The following is a 16177-nucleotide window of genomic DNA, read 5'->3' on the forward strand; positions in this document are numbered from 1 at the left end:
GAGTGGTTTCAAAGATACAAGAACAGGCATGGCCCTCGGCTGAGCACCGCTGCCCATTCATTTTATTGATCAATGGTCCCAGCACTGGGACCCTCTACCGATTAAAACATCTGACATGTCATAATGTAACTCAGATCTGACAACAGTCTTTATCCCATGCATGAGAATCCTTGGCATAAACCTGAATTTAGGGTGCCAGAGTAGGGTGAAATGTCTTCTATAGTAAAAGACTTGAAGGGTTTGCAATAGGTTAATCAAATATGTGAACAAACCTTTGCAATAGGTAGCTCACCTTGACCACTATTGTTTTCTCAATAGAATCTTTCCTTTGATCATTTTTGATCAGTATAGGATCTTCAGTACATTGTCCGTCAACCTCAAGAGAACCGCTGTCCACGTGTACCTTTAGGGCCTCTGAAAATGTAAATAAATAAAATAAGTAATTCTTACAGATGTTATCTTACTAATTACTATAGAAAATAAGGAGAAAGACTCAGAGAAATGTTACATTATTCTTCATATCAAGTCTGGCCAATAAGTGGTGAGGAAGGAGCAAGCACTGAACTCGGTAGCCTTGAACCTCTAACGTTTGAAGGTGGTTGTCTAGCAAAGCCGACCAATCTTCATATGACTATTAGAAGTTGTGGACTTAAGAGTGGCTAACAAACTCTCACTATGATGTATGTTGTAGAGATGAGTTGGGATTTGAGTGTTTAGACCCCGACCAATTGCTAGATAAAGATAAGAGAAGTATGTGCTAAACTCGTTCTTTCTGAGTTCTGTACCACATGATCTCGTTGGTCTTATGATGTAAGTCTAAAGGATCAGAGAGCTAGGAGAGAAGTGCTTATCGTCACGCTTGTCTCTACAAGTGTTAAGACCCTGACTGATTAAACGGTTTGACATATCAAAGGCAGTGGAGTAGCTACCATTTAGGTAGACCACGCAATTGCTACAGGGCCTATGCGGTAAAGGAGCCTGCATCCCAGCATCACTTGTGTGCCGAAGAGCTGGGAGAATGAAGGAATGCCGGAGGACCGCACCAGGCTAGGTGAATATATGGAAGGCGGTAGAAGATTCATGGGTACAGTTTTTCTGCTATGGGGCCCCATGAATCCTAGCTACGCTTTTGATCAAATCGACAGATAGAGTTTCAGCTAAAATAGTTTTGATGTAAATGTATACAGTACTTGGTTTTACTGCTGTAACCTCCCAGGTGAAGCTGTGTGAATGCCCCTCACAGACGCATCGGGCCTGCTCCCTGTTCTTGACTGTTGCAAATTCTTCTGAATCAGGCAATGCAACCCCGATCTATTGTAATACAGTGAAAATGAGAAGGATAATTGAACAAATTTATTTTATTTTAATATCTTTGTTGTTTTATACAAGAAAATGAATACATGTCAAGTATTTTGAGCTAAGATTTTTAACATTGTATATTTTATCATCATTTTACTCACCAGAGTACATTTCTTGGCATAGTTGAAGACCATGGCTTGGACTGTAAATTTCTCTCCTTGTACCACAGAGGGGGGGAGAATCAGGTCAATGAAGTAAGGCTGGAAAGTGGTGAGCTCAATTTCACTGGCGATGGCAAAATCGGTCTTATCCAAGCAGAAGGCATCGGTTACCCAGGTAGTGATACTGTCCGGAGTCGTACGATTCAGTACAGTGTGTCCCTCTGGGCTGTAGAACAAGAGAAGTAATATCAATATCAGTGAATTGAGGGTATGTATGAGTATGTAGAAAAAAATTACAGTTTTTTTATTAGAAATTATAAATTGTTGTCATCCTTGCTACTAATACTTGATGAAAACAAGATTGCAACCGTAGGTTACGCATTAAAACTATACAATAACATGAAGAGCGGCATTACTATTATGTACTCACCCCACAGGAACTAGATCAAATAACCAGTTTTCTGGAAAGTGTTTTCGGGTGAAATGCTCTGATATCTCTTTATCTGTTTGAAGAAACACAAACCCGCATTACAAACACATTACAGGAACACAAACCCGCAACATATTTACAAGTATAACATGGCAAAGGCTCTAGATTTAGAAGATACAAAGGGGCAGATTTATGCCTGATTTGCACAAAAATCTGCCCCTTTCCTGTTCTGTACGGCTTGCTTACATGATGGGTGGACAGGGGGTGCAGTACTGCGATATTTTGTTGAATTTGGAGAAACCACTTGTTATATTAGTTGTGTTGAAATATTTACATTGCTCTTCTTTGATTTAGTTTTTTTTTTCTTTTGTTGGCCGTTTGTAAACATTGCAAATAACCTCACTTTAGGGGCCTATTCCAAGGAGCGATATCGCTCCGTGGAATAGAGACAACGATCAGCCAGAGCGGCCTGTCTGAGCTGACAGACCGCTCAGCCAATCACTGGCCGCGGCGGAGCAGTCTGTCAGCTCAGACAGGCCGCTGCAAAGCTATTGCAGCACGCGGGACCCGGGGAGAAGGAGTGCAGGAGAAGCCCTGGAGCCTAGTAAGGTAAAGTATGCTATATAACAAGGGCTGCAAGGACATCGGTAACAATGTCCCTGCAGCCCTCGCTAAACGATTATCGGGCCATGGAATAAGCCCAGTAAACGAGCGCCGATCTAGCAGATTGACGCTCATTTACATTATTAATCGGGCCCCCGTCGGCCCGTGGAATAGGACCCTTACAATGGGGTAGAATCGTTTTAAAGAGGTTAAAAAAAAAAAAACAAATAGCATAGGCCTTCAGACCTATATATATACATATTGGAAGACAATATAAAAACAATTTATGAAGCCCAGCGTGTCAGACTATGGTCTTAGGTAAAAGAATTTTGACTTAAGAGGCATCGGATTTATTAAGGGGCACAGTTCTCTAAATACTGTACATCTGGTGCATCTCATGCACAGTCCATCTGTGAGCGCGTACCTTTATCACCTGGTTTTTTCGCTTTGACTCCACTACGTGCAGCAGGTGTAATCGGTACACACTTCAATGGTCTTCTGACGGCAGTGTTTGTGAAAATCCTTAGACCAATACTCTATCAAAGGCAAACAAAAAAAAGGTGTATAATAAAAATAGGATTATGATACATTCTTTTCCAGCAAAGAATTCCTAAAGCAGGCTAAGGGTTTGCATCCCATCCCTACTAAAAAAATAAAAAATACACAATTCATAACGTTTATTTTCCTCTGCATCTTGCAGTTCGGAATTGCAGCTCAGGTGTAAGTAAAGATTTTTATGAACAAATTGTTCCCCTCTCGCTTCTGGGATGTGGATGGTACTACACTTCCATTGGCTTAAAGGGGGACTCTGGGAATTTTTATCCTTTCAAATCAACTGGTGTCAAAAAACTACTGTATTTCCCGGTGTATAAAACGACTGGGCGTATTAGACAATCCAAAACTTTTCCAGTTAAAATATAGAGTTTTGGATATACTCCTCATATAAGACTACCCCTCTTCCAGGATACAAGGGAGATCAAAATTGGCTGCATGAAGGGCTGTATGAATGGCAGCCCTCGCATATGTGCACCTGCGCTGCTTCACTGCAGTCCTCAGCAGCGAGATCTGAGAGGCAGAGAAGGAAATACAGTAATACCAGTAGAATACAAGGGCGGGTGTGTTTTTCTGGGCATAGCATCGCTCTACCGTATCTCTTTTTTCCATACCCCGGACCCCTGCAGCTTGCTCTGCCCTTCATACAGTCACTGCATACGGCGGCATGTAGCCGTTTTTGATCTCCCCCTACCTCATGTGGCGACTGCAGATTCTCCAGTCCGGTTCCAAAGTTTTTCAGCCCCCGCCCCAATAAGACAACCCCTTACTTTTGAGAAGATTTTCCTGGGTTAAAAAGTAGTCTTACATGCAGGAAAGTACAGTATATAGATTTGTAATTTACTTCTATTTAAATATTTCAAGTCTTCCAGTTCTTATCATCTGCTGTATGTCCTGCAGGAAGTGGTGTATTCTTTCCAGTCTGACACAGTGCTCTCTACTGCCACCTCTGTCTAGGACAGAAACTGTCCAGACCAGTAGCAAATCCCTATAGAAAACCTCTCCTGCTCTAGACAGTTCCTGTCATGGACAGAGGTGGCAGCAGAGAGCACTGTGTCAGACTCGAAAGAAAACCCAACTTCCTGCATCCCGCAGCAGCTGATAAGTACTGAAAGGCTTAAGATTTTTAAAAAGAAGTAAATAGAAAATCTATATAACTTTCTGACATCAGTAAACTTGAAAAAAAAAATAAAAAAATTACCAGACTTCCCCTTTAAATAATGATGACTTGCAATACCAGAAACATCCCATTAAAAACACATACACGCACTTTTCTAATCTTGGTCATAGTAATCCGGGATAGGTGGTTGTATGAATGTTGGGTTTTAAGAGTTTTCTATAATTGCGGAGAATAGGGGGGGAAATACTGTAAATCAACAAAAAACACTGCTGCACTGCTGCTGCTCTTGTTTTTCCTGGCAGAAGTGCCACAATGCTGTCCTCGTATAACTGCAGAAAACCAATGGCCTTGGCAGTCTCTACGTGCATGTACTGCATATGATTACTGAGGCCAGGTATTGGCTGCAGAATCCTATGCCCAGTGTACCAGGGCATCACCACAGCCCTTGTAGCAGGAGGATTCAAAGCAGTGGCATCGCTGCTGCAGCAATGGTGGTACTGGTGAGGCAATGTGATTCCCATTCCCTATTGTGTGCAATTTTTAAGAAGAACGAAAAACCTATTTAATGTCCCTGGTGGTCTGTAGTGAGGAAGATGTTTATCCCAAGTTATAGTATTGTCACTTACAAAAAAAACTTGTCATGTAAGGGTGCATTCGCGCCCGCATCTCTGCCTGTGCCATAGACTCCATTCCATGTTCGGGCGGAATCTGCCACCCCTTCCAAAGAATTGACATGTCAATTCTTTGGGCGGACGGCAGAATCTGCCTGATCATAGGATGGAGTCTAAGGCACAGGCAGAGATGCGCGCGGGTGTGAGCAGGAGGCGGGATCTGTGTTGGGTAATCCGCCCGGATTCCATAGTGTGAACGTACCCTTTAAGAAAAAAGTTTGGATTAGGGTTTGAGTGTTGAGATCCCCGTATGTTACAGTAATTTACCGTAAAGAACATATGCACATCAACAATAGGAAAAAAGCCTTCAACAATTTCAGCAGTTTGATTCTCCGGGCATTGCCGTGTTTCATCATCATCATCAATTCTCAAGAATGGTCGTGTATTGTCTTTTATCCCTTCTGATAGTTTTTTCTGCAAGTCACAATGGAAATTGGTTAGTGTCATAATGCATTCTTTCAAAAGTTACATTGATCTATCCATACATTGTTCACAGCAGGCTTGGGTATTCCATCATGCATAGGAGGCTTATGGTCCGTTTACACAGAGCGGTAATTCGCCCAATCGATCGTTTAACAATTTCGAAGTAACAATGTGTTTTTTATAACGATCAGCGTTTAGATCATTGAAAGAATGTTTACACAGAGTGATCTGTCAATTTTTTACGAACGACCAACGACGATTAGAGAACATGTTGAAAGATCAAAATGAACAATTTCTCGCTCGTCGTTTGATTGTTTGCTGTGTTTTCACAAGGCAATTATCGCTCAAATTCGAACGATAATCGTTCTGTGTAAAAGCACCATAGCACTTGGCCTTGCAGAAATGGACAGTAGCTATCCAGAATAAGTACAGGATTATAGAGAATGGGGCTGATTTACTAACATGTCTCTGGCAGTAATTTTTTTTTTTTTTACTTGGCGCTTGCATATTTACATGCATACATTTGATGCAAAAAAAACCCCCCAAAACAGGCACAAACGACAGCATGACGGCTTAAAATTACTACATTGTTAGTAAATGTGGCCCAATGTTTTGTTTACTTCTATACATGTGTGTGGACTGTAGGTACAGCAGCAGTATCTTTTTATATTTGTATATAAATATACAAATGCAAATACTATAGACTCCATTTCATGCAGCGTGATGGGGATAGAAGTGCTAAGCTAGCCATGTCTTCCTTTTCTTTCTAACATTTGGTGGGGGAATGAACGGCCATACCCCGACTTTTCAAAACTTTGACATGTCTCTGTAACATGTCAACTGACAGGGACAGTTTTAGACTACAGTATGTTAACACAGAAAAAGTAAAATAACATTAAACAGTAAAATAAAATAAAATTACGACAGTAAAACACAAAGATTTTGAATTTAAAGGGGAAGTCCGGCAAATTTTTTTATTAAAGTGTTGTATTGCCCCCCAAAAGTTATGCAAATCCCCAATATACACTTATTAGGGGAAATGCTTATAAAGTTCTTTTTCCCTGCACTTACTACTGCATCAAGGCTTCACTTACTGGATAACATTGTGATGTCACTTCCTGGATAACATGGTGATGTCACTTCCTGGATAAAAATGGTGATGTCACTTCCTGGATAACATGGTGATATCACTTCCTAGATAACATGGTGATGTCACTTCCTGGATAACATGGTGATGTCACAACCCAACTCCCAGAGCTGTGTGGGCTGTGGCTGCTGGAGAGGATGATGGCAGAGGGACACTGAGGGACACAGGGCACTGGAGGGACACTGAGCACCCCCCTGCCATCATCTTCTCCAGCAGCCACAGCCTGCACAGCTCTGGGAGTTGGGTTGTGACATCACCATGTTATCCAGGAAGTGACATCACCATTTTTATCCAGGAAGTGAAGTCTTGATGCAGTAGTAAGTGCAGGGAAAAAAGCACTTTATGTGCATTTCCCGTAATAAGTCTATATTGGTGATTTGTATAACTTTTGGGGGCCAATGCAATACTTAAATAAAATTTTTCACCGGACTTCCCCATTAATAATGTGTTATACACAATAAGGCCATGTTCACACAACGTAAGTTCCTTACTAATCACAGCCGTTGTTGCAACGACCGTGAGTGGTACAGAACCTAAGTTGTACTGCAGGGAATCCTGGCTGGAGTGTATACACAGAGTATACACTCAGGCCGGGATCCTCTGTTATGGGTCGGTCAGTATAAGGTGTGTGGGGGTCTCCGAGACTCCACCAGCAGATGATGTTGATGGAATTTTATTTCCCATGTGTATGGGGAAAGCCAGAGAGATAACTATTGGCCAGACATTGAAGATGACTAGCCCCCTTGGGAACAATAGTATTGTTCATATAATACATATAATGACAGAAGAAACAAGTTCATGTAAACAATGTAATATACAAATAAAGTGAAACATACTAAATCTGATTGTAGCAAGCTTTTCTCCGACGTGTGAAGTAAATGTCCTTTGTCCACAGAACGTATAGAGCACAGGGATCCAGCGCTAGCTGAGACTTCCAAATTTACACTTTCCCCAGGATGGACCTGTTCTTCAGAGAACTTAAGTTGTACCTGTATTGTATAAGATGAGACCTTAAGAATTAGGATCTGTTCACACTTGAGTTTAATGCTTTGGGAAACAGAAGATTTGGCAAGAAAACGGCCTTGTTTTTTTTTTTTTTTTTTTAAAGATGTGATAACCCCTTTAAGTAAGTATATCTACTCACTTAGCCATTGTGAACCTATTTATTTATGCTTCTTAGGATCCATGATAAAACAGTCTATTATTCCATAACCCAGAGTAGTTTGGTATTTAGATACCCACGTTGATCTTTTCCATACCTTTTTGCTGACACAGAATGGCACCTCCTCGTATAGTGCTAGATTTGAAATAGTTTCTCCATTTGGCAGTATAGAATACACTACCACAAAGACGAAAGGAAACAATTTTTTATCTACGTGAAAGCTTAGAGGAAACGAACCATGAACATCTGGAAGCAAAAAGAAAGTAACATCATCATCATCATCATCATCAGATTTATTACGCAACCATCATTTTTTGACTGCTAGGATTTTAGTTTTGTCCTGTGAAAAACCTTCTACAAGGGGCATGAGACAAATTAATGAATTTGACACAAAAAACAGACACAAATGACAGCATAATAGCTTTAAATTGATGCATTGTTAGTATATGAGGCCCATTGTGTCTATCATTCTCCTTAATTCCTGTTGTGAATCGGTGCATGAGAAACACCTCTTCGCACTAGATTAGGGGTCCTCAACTGGAGGCCAGCTGTCCGGACCCCGGCTGCAGCTCCCCTTCGCACAGTAACTATGAGCGATCGTAGCGAGCGCTCATAGTTACCGTGCAGCAGCACTTACAGAGAGGGAGCTATTGGCTCCCTCCCTGTCAGTCACTCTTGTGGCCGCAGTGGTCACAAGAGGCCTCATTCTCCTTCTGGCGTTGGCGCTCGAGTGACGTCACTGGAGTGCCGGTGCCGGGACAAGGGGAGAGCGGCCTCTTTTGACCGCTGCAGTGCGGCCACAAGAGGGGAAGAGAAAAGGAGATGCCCGGACCCAGGTGAGTATAAGTGTTTTTTTTTTAATGTTATATGCTATATGGGAGGGGGAGCACAGGGGGGCTATATAGGGGAGCACACAGCAGGGGTATTTTTAAATGGTGGGAGCACACAGGGGGTCTCTATACAAACGGGAGGAGAACACCAGAGGTTTCTATACAAACGGGGGGAGCACACAGGGTCTATATACTACTGGGGGAGCACAAAACGGGCGGCTATATACTACTGGGGGAGCGCACATGGGAGCTATATACTACTGGGGGAGTGCACATGGGGGCTATATACTACTGGGGGAGCGCACATGGGAGCTATATACTACTGGGGGAGCGCACAGGGGGGCTATATACTACTGGGGGAGCACACGGGGGATATATACTACTGGGGGAGCACACAGAGGGGCTATATACTACTGAGGGAATGCACAGGGGGGCTATATACAACTGGGGGAGCGCTCAGAAGGGCTATGTACAAATGGGGGAGCGCACAGGGGGGCTACATACTACGGAGGGAGCGCACAGGGCAGGCTATATACTACTAGGGGGAGACCACGGGGGACTATATAAGGGCTGGTGATAGAGAAAAAAATGCCAGTTTTCCCACTATTAAGCATCAATTTTGTATGTAAATAGTTTAATGACGTTTGTGAAACGTTAACAAAACACGTTTACTACTGATGTTCAGCTTGGACCTTCACCTGACAATAGACCCCGGTAAGTGGACCTTCACTAAAACTTGTTGAGTACCCCTGCACTAGATGTTACTCACTGAAAGTGGGGTATCCTCAATATGTTTTGGTATTGTCCCAAGCTATTCCAATAGTGGAGAGCTGACCATCACATGCACAACAGAGGAACATGCGGAGTGATACAGCCAGGAGCGAGGAGGGGTGGCGGAGCCTGCACTTGATATTTCCATTATCTTTAACAGTTTAAGGATTATATTAGAAGTTATTTTACTGGCAAATTTCCTCAGTTGGGGGGGAGGGGGGTGTAGGGGTAGCGAGGGTATACCCTCTCTGTTTTTTTTTTCTTTGTTAATGTGAAAACTTTCTCTTTTGGAAAACATTCAGGAAAAAAAATATATATATATATAGTTGGGCCAGGACATTCCTCCATGATAGAGCACCAAAATGCACCTGTAATATGCTTGTGTGAAAATGTGGTGTCTACTATTTTTTATTTTCTATACATTTTGGTTCTTAACTTATACTTACTTGGGCTATTTGATTGATCTTTAAGGTCTATTTTATGTTCCTTGAACATTAGGTTTCCATTGAGGGTCCGTAGCTAGAAAAACAAAGATTGTAGCTGACTTATTTGTTTTATATTATAATATTTTCCGTTCTAGTTAAGCAGAGACAAGTCTATCAAACGAGAACAGGACAATACTGATGTACCTTGCATCAATGCTGACAGAAACTAAGGAGGCTGCTTGCTGTGGGCCTATCAGCAAGACCCTGTGATCTAATACTGATGGCCTATCGTGAGGCTATCAATTTCAAAAGCCTGGATAATCCCTTTGAGGGGGTTGAATAAAAAAAAAAAAAAACAACTCACAGCCAGGGTTAGACTTCCCATGTGGCAATTTTGTTAAATGCCAGATGGGCTGGTGTGCTAAATGGTCTCATGTACAGCCTGGTGACTGCCTCTTCCCCTGGGTAGCCTGCTCCCTTCACTCCACAGCCTAGTAAGGTGCTGGCTAGAGAAAGTTGTGTAGAGCAGCCTGCACTATGCAGGGGAAGATTGTATTAGTCATTAGATTGTAGTCCTGTATCCAGCCAGCCGTCTATCCTTCCTCTACAAGTCCCGATTTACACTATCCCTGCAGAGTACACTTCTACTTAAGCAAGGTCCCCAAAACAGCCCCTTACATTGTTTCAGAGTAAAGCTGCACTTCTTCTATTCTTTCCTGTCTCAAGTCACTACATCAGGACTACTGTCACCTATACCTGCACCTAGTGACTTGTTTACCACTGTAAAATGTATTGCACTGAAATCTTCTGGTTAAGTGCTTAACTCTGTGCTCCTTTTCCTGCCGCGCCTGCACCCACACATTGTGTTACCATTACAAGTGTCAGTGCCCATGTGTCTGGGGGTGGGTAATGCCACTCATGGCCACCGTGACAAGTGCCAAAGCCTGCCTGCTGTATAACACCTTAGCACCCCAGGCCACAGCACCTGTGTAGCGGGGGTGGTGGTGTACTGCAGCATCAGCAACTATTAAAGTGAATGCTACATAGGAAATAGAGCCAACTGTTTACTGCTCTGGTCTTAAAGAAGAAGTCCAGCCAAACTTTTTTTAAATATTGTATTAGCCCCCCCCCCCCCCCAAAATACAGAGCTGTGCGAGCTGTGACTGCTGGAGAGGATGATGGCAGAGGGATGCTCAGTGTCCCTCCAGTGTCCTGTCCCTCAGTGTCCCCCTGTCATCATCCTCTCCAGCAGTCACAGACCGCACAGCTCTGAGAGTCGGGTCGTGACATCACCATGTTATCCAGGAAGTGACATCACCATGTTATCCAGGAAGTGACATCACCATGTTATCCAGGAAGTGAAGCCGTAATGCAGTAGTAAGTGCAGGGAAAAAAAGCACTTTATAAGCATTTCCTGTAATAAGTGTATATTGGTGATTACTTTTGGGGGCAATACAATATATACTATATCTATCTATCTATCTATCTATATTATTTTTAAGTTTGCTAAATGAATGTATTTGGAAAAACATTAAACTTGATAAGTTCTACAAGTTAAAATATATTGGTTGAGATGTGAATAGCCCTTTAAGAGAAAAATTACTTACGAAAGAAAAGAAGTGGAGATGGTCAGTATCGGAATTGAGCGCCTCCCTCTGGATGTTATAGTCCACTGTCAGTTTCTCCTCAGAATCACATCCTGGTTTATTCGATTGTCCTTTGATGGTAATGTGGCTCTCAGTGACAGAATGAAATTGTACTGCAAAAGAACTGTCTTCTAAACCATCACTCTCATCATCGTCATCATCATCACCACCTGGTGACAAAGTGGCCTGAGCAAAGCAATATAAAAAAGAAGTCAACATAAAGGCCTCAGAAATATACAATGCAATATGGTCCTCTCCTCCACAATCCTCTCATAGATGCACTATACCGGTATCAATATCTATTTGTTCTTCTAAGTATGATAGAGGACTGAATCTGCTGCACTGAGGGCATTGTGAAGATAGAGAAATAAGCTATGTCCACACACTTGTTTTTGTGGATGGACGTCATTTATTAAAAATTAACGACGGACGCTATTCTTATAATAATAGCCATTGTTATAATATAACGGCCGTTATTTGCCTGTAAAAAATGTTTGTCATTCAGACAGTGTGGAACACATGGCCGTATACTGCAAAATTATTTAACCTCTTGCTACAGCATCCAGGATCAGCCCGGGGCCTATAGTAAAGTTTATCTGCCCCTGAGTGCTGAGTAGGATGTAGTACAGTTGCTTAGGTTGTATTGAGGTAGTAGAGAGGAGGGTGCTGTGAAAATCTCAACCCAATTAGTAATGTGCTCTGCCGGGAGGTTGAAGTGCTTAGAAGAATACTTGTAGGAGAAGAAGAAGAAATAACCTGTGCCTGCGGCTTGACCTTTCCTATAGTCTTCACACCGCCTCCTGCCCACTAGCTTTGGCTGAACCGTACCGATGGGTGACACAGGCCCCAGACCCTGGTTACCTGGGATGAGCGGAATGGTTAGAGCTCCTAAGTACACCCGCGCTGCAAGATGGAGTTCATCGACTTTCTAGTAACTTTGCTCCACCCAGATCATTTCCTAGCTCTTTGGCTTTTCTGCGGAGACTGTCCTGCATTGTACTGACTTCTAGTCCTCGGCAAGGGTTGAGGTTATCTGTAGGCTAGTCCTCTCCTGAAGGGCTTAGCAGCACATCATACAGCGTGTTTGGTGCTTCAAGAAAAAGGGTTGTGTGAGCTGTCTGCATCCTACCCATGCAGGGCACTGACTAAGAACTAACTTGTACACAGGACCTAGCAGAGGGCCAGGGCCCAGGTAGAACCACTCAAAAGATCTATCTGAGCTGCGTCCTTTTTCCTCCAAAGCTCAGCTAAGACTCTTCCTCACCCAAGGGACTAACTTCCTAACCAGCGCGTGTGCTGTGTTGTGGTTGGGTGGAAAGAGTGCAATAGGGAAACGGAATAGAAAAGAGAGAATAGGGCAGAAGAAAGGAGAAATCCTACTGGACAACATAATGTGGTACATACACAAACAATAACCCTTTAATTTACTTCAGCTGTGCAGTTTCTAGACCTTAGTTACACACTATAGCGACATCTAGTGGTCATCTTCAGTAACACAACAGCTATAGCAAAATCACAAACAAGTACAGATTTTTACGAGGGGTGTAAAGAATAGCAACACCCACAGTGGGACGCCACACAAGCACCAGTTACTCTTGTACCTGTATAGTTCACTGACAATGTACAAATGAATCACTACAGTATGCTAATATAAAAATACAAAATACAAAATACTGCACACAAGGGCCCTCACACCTCATTACAAGGACATTGCATTAGCAATACAGGCAATATGGTGAAGGAGGACAGGAGGCTCGGGCAGGTGACAAACAGGCAACACAAAGCAGCGCAGCCCCTCAGCGAAGCCCAACAGCCCCTGCACTGCATCAGTGTCACTATGCGCCCTCTGTGGTGTTTTACCCCATGGTTTTACATGAAACTTCAAAACTAAGTGTGGAACCAAGTGATTCTGAAGCACAATGCTCTAGTACAGAATCGAATATATAATGGCCATGGAAATGGAGGATCCTTTTTCACTGATGTATGCACCTTACCCTTAAAGCCCTAAATGACGTCCATGTTGACGCGTTGAGAGTAAAATGAGCAATTCCATTCACATCTGTCAACTGAGCTTCATGTGATTCGTGAGTAGGGACATATATATTATCTCCAGTGTAGAGGTATACGGATTTGTTAGGAATGGGCTGATCCTTCTCATCTGTTACTTTCAACTGAGGATGAGGAAAAGAAACAGGAAATCAGACCATTTGTATAATTATGACTGATATGTAAGCTGACAAGGTGTCTCATTCTCAGTCTACAGGTTGAGGTCCTTACCTCAACATGAAATGGAAGTCCTTTCCGAAAGGTGTGTACATGCTCTTGGAATTTAACTTTTTTATGTATGTTAACTATGACTTCACCTGATGCTTTTTCAATATGTTCTGAAAGAAATAACAGATTGTCCTGGATTGTTACTTTTTCATTTTCCAGATGAAGACATTCAATGGGCACTGTCATTAAAAAACAAGTTTGCATATTCTGAAGCATCAATATCTAACATATTTGTGTATATTTTCCTGTGGGAAACCTTATAATATTTGCCACTAGGTGTCCCTCTTCTGAGCTCCAATAATTTAAGTGACGGTGGGAGGTTCAAAGCTCTGCTCCCTGGCAGTCAATCACAGTGCAGGGAGAGAGTAACAGACATCAGAGAGAGAGAAAGAGAGGCACAGTAATTTTATATACTGCATGTTTATGATTGTTACATCATTATTTTCATTTTTTTTCAGTGTAAGTGCATACTTATATCGAGAAATAGCTTTTTTGTTTGTATTTTTTTTTAATTCAACTTCATGCAATTATCGCCAAAATCAAGGTAAAAATTATGCAACTTTATCGCGATTGGAGCAATGTTCGCTAAAACTGTGCGTTTTTTTTTTTCATGGGAAATTTGCTGTAAAACAATTATGCAATTTTTTCCAAATTGGCACAATTTTTTTCTGAAATTGCGCAATTTGCCATTGAAGATAAACAAATAATACAATATTTTCACGATAGGTGGAAAAATTTTTTAAATTGCATAATTTTTTAATGATAAAAGAAAAATTGCGCACTTTTAGACAAATTTGCTCCTATCACAAAAAAGTAGTCATTTACAATTAAAAATTGCACAAAGTTAGCAAGCATTGTGCTAATCACAGTAAAATTGCATAATTTTACCTTAATTTTGGTGAATATTGGTTTCAATATAAGCATTATTTTTTTTACTGGGAAAAATGAGATTACATAAATCTCAATTAGAGATTAGCAAATTTACAGTCATAGTGACATTATCTCTGAAATCTGCTCATTTGCTGCTTTTTAACTGCCACTCCTCCCCAGGTGCTAAGAAAAGCTGAATCCATTCATGGGAAAAATCTCCTAGTTTCTCATGACTGGATTCAGCTTTTCCCAGCACCTCCTCCTTGGGAGGAGCAGCACGGAGGGGCAGTTAAATTGAAGCAGGCTAAAGAGCTGATTTTAGGCATATTGAAACACTTTACTTTTTATTACTGTTATTATCCATTATTATCTCTAGTCACAATCATATACATATAATATATAGGAATACTTTGCCTCTCTGTCTCTCTGATATCTGTTACTCTCTCCCTGCACTGTGATTTACTGAATGGGAGCAGAGCTTTGAATCTCCTACCATCACTTCCTGGTCACCTCTAAATTGCTATAGATTATTGGAGCTCAGAAAAGTGACACCTAGTGGCCAATGTTATTACAATGTTAATATGTATATCTTATTAAGTAAATTACAAGTATGCTAGATATTGATACCTCTGCGAGAATATGCAAAATAGTTTTTCAATGACAGGTAAAGACTGCTTTCTGCAGTATTCACCAAAACTTCAATCAAATCAAAGATACAACTACTGGGGAAGAAACTTTATGCTGTATTCATAATTCAACTCTATTCATAGTATGGATATATGTTGCACAACGCTAAGGTCATGGATGTTACACAACTAAAGTTATAGAGGATTCATAGCTTCCAGGGCTGTGGAGGCAGAGTCGCGGAGTCGTGGAGTCGTGGATTCGGAGTCAGAGCTAGTTTTGGCTGGAGTCGGAGTTGGAGCTAGTTTTGGCTGGAGTCGGAAAAAAATGTACCAGCTTTAAAAAAATCTTTAGAAAATGTAGAATTGAATTTTGATATGAATTTTACAAGTTTTGCTCATGAATATATATTATGAGCAACATTCTACTAGGACACCTGCCCTATTAGATAAGGGGATTCGGGGAATATATCAGTAATAGGACACTGGCCCTATTAGATAAGGGGGGTTGGGGAAAAGTTGTCGGTCACTATTTGGCAGTTTGTTTCTGAGCTGGAAGAGTCCATTGTGTAGGGGGAGATCTGTTCTGTTCTCTTCCTGGATGCTGGATGACTGTATATGAGCAGCAGTGTAATATGAAGATATCCTGTGTAATATAGAGGAGAAGAAGAAGCCATAAGTAGTGAAGCAGTAACCTCTGTCCTCAGTGTGGTGCTTTCTCTCTGGGAGAAGATTGTGTGTTTTTCTTCATTGTTCTATGGCTGCAGCTGTGTGTGTGTGTGTGTGTGTGTGTGTGTACTATGGCTGTAGTAGGTTGTGTGTGTGCTATGACTGCAGCAGGCTGTGTGCGTATGCTATGGCTGCAGCAGGCTGTGTGTGTGTGTGTGCTATGGCTGCAGCAGGCTGTGTGTATGTGTGCTATGGCTGCAGCAAGCTGTGTGTGTGCACTATGACTGCAGCAGGCTGTGGGTATGTGTGCTATGGCCGCAGCAAGCTGAGTGTGTGTGTGTGTGTGTGTGTGTGTGTGTGGTGTGCGCTATGGCTGCAGCAAGCTGTGTGTGTGCGCTATGGCTGCAGCAGGCTGTGTGTGTGTGTGTGCATGTGTTATTCCGTGCCCCCACAGGGACCTTCTATATCACTATGTGACCTCTATATCACTATGTGTGACCC

At 42.0% G+C, this 16177-nt stretch overlaps 1 protein-coding gene across 1 annotated transcript in view; it reads right to left on the reverse strand.

Moving 5' to 3' along the window:
- Positions 1-16177, reverse strand: part of LOC138799250 (alpha-2-macroglobulin-like) — a 45139-nt gene that overhangs the window by 18855 nt on the left and 10107 nt on the right. The window contains exons 10-21 of the mRNA XM_069980167.1: positions 13518-13624; positions 13235-13411; positions 11202-11426; positions 9616-9688; positions 7666-7814; positions 7243-7395; positions 5104-5250; positions 2918-3029; positions 1891-1963; positions 1461-1686; positions 1191-1311; positions 293-414 (exon numbers count right to left, since the gene is read on the reverse strand). Of these exons, the coding sequence (XP_069836268.1) occupies positions 293-414; positions 1191-1311; positions 1461-1686; positions 1891-1963; positions 2918-3029; positions 5104-5250; positions 7243-7395; positions 7666-7814; positions 9616-9688; positions 11202-11426; positions 13235-13411; positions 13518-13624 (1685 nt within the window). The remainder of the gene's footprint in view (positions 1-292; positions 415-1190; positions 1312-1460; positions 1687-1890; positions 1964-2917; positions 3030-5103; positions 5251-7242; positions 7396-7665; positions 7815-9615; positions 9689-11201; positions 11427-13234; positions 13412-13517; positions 13625-16177) is intronic.

The sequence above is a fragment of the Dendropsophus ebraccatus genome, chromosome 8 (assembly GCF_027789765.1).
Source record: "Dendropsophus ebraccatus isolate aDenEbr1 chromosome 8, aDenEbr1.pat, whole genome shotgun sequence".
Taxonomy (NCBI): Eukaryota; Metazoa; Chordata; class Amphibia; order Anura; family Hylidae; genus Dendropsophus; species Dendropsophus ebraccatus.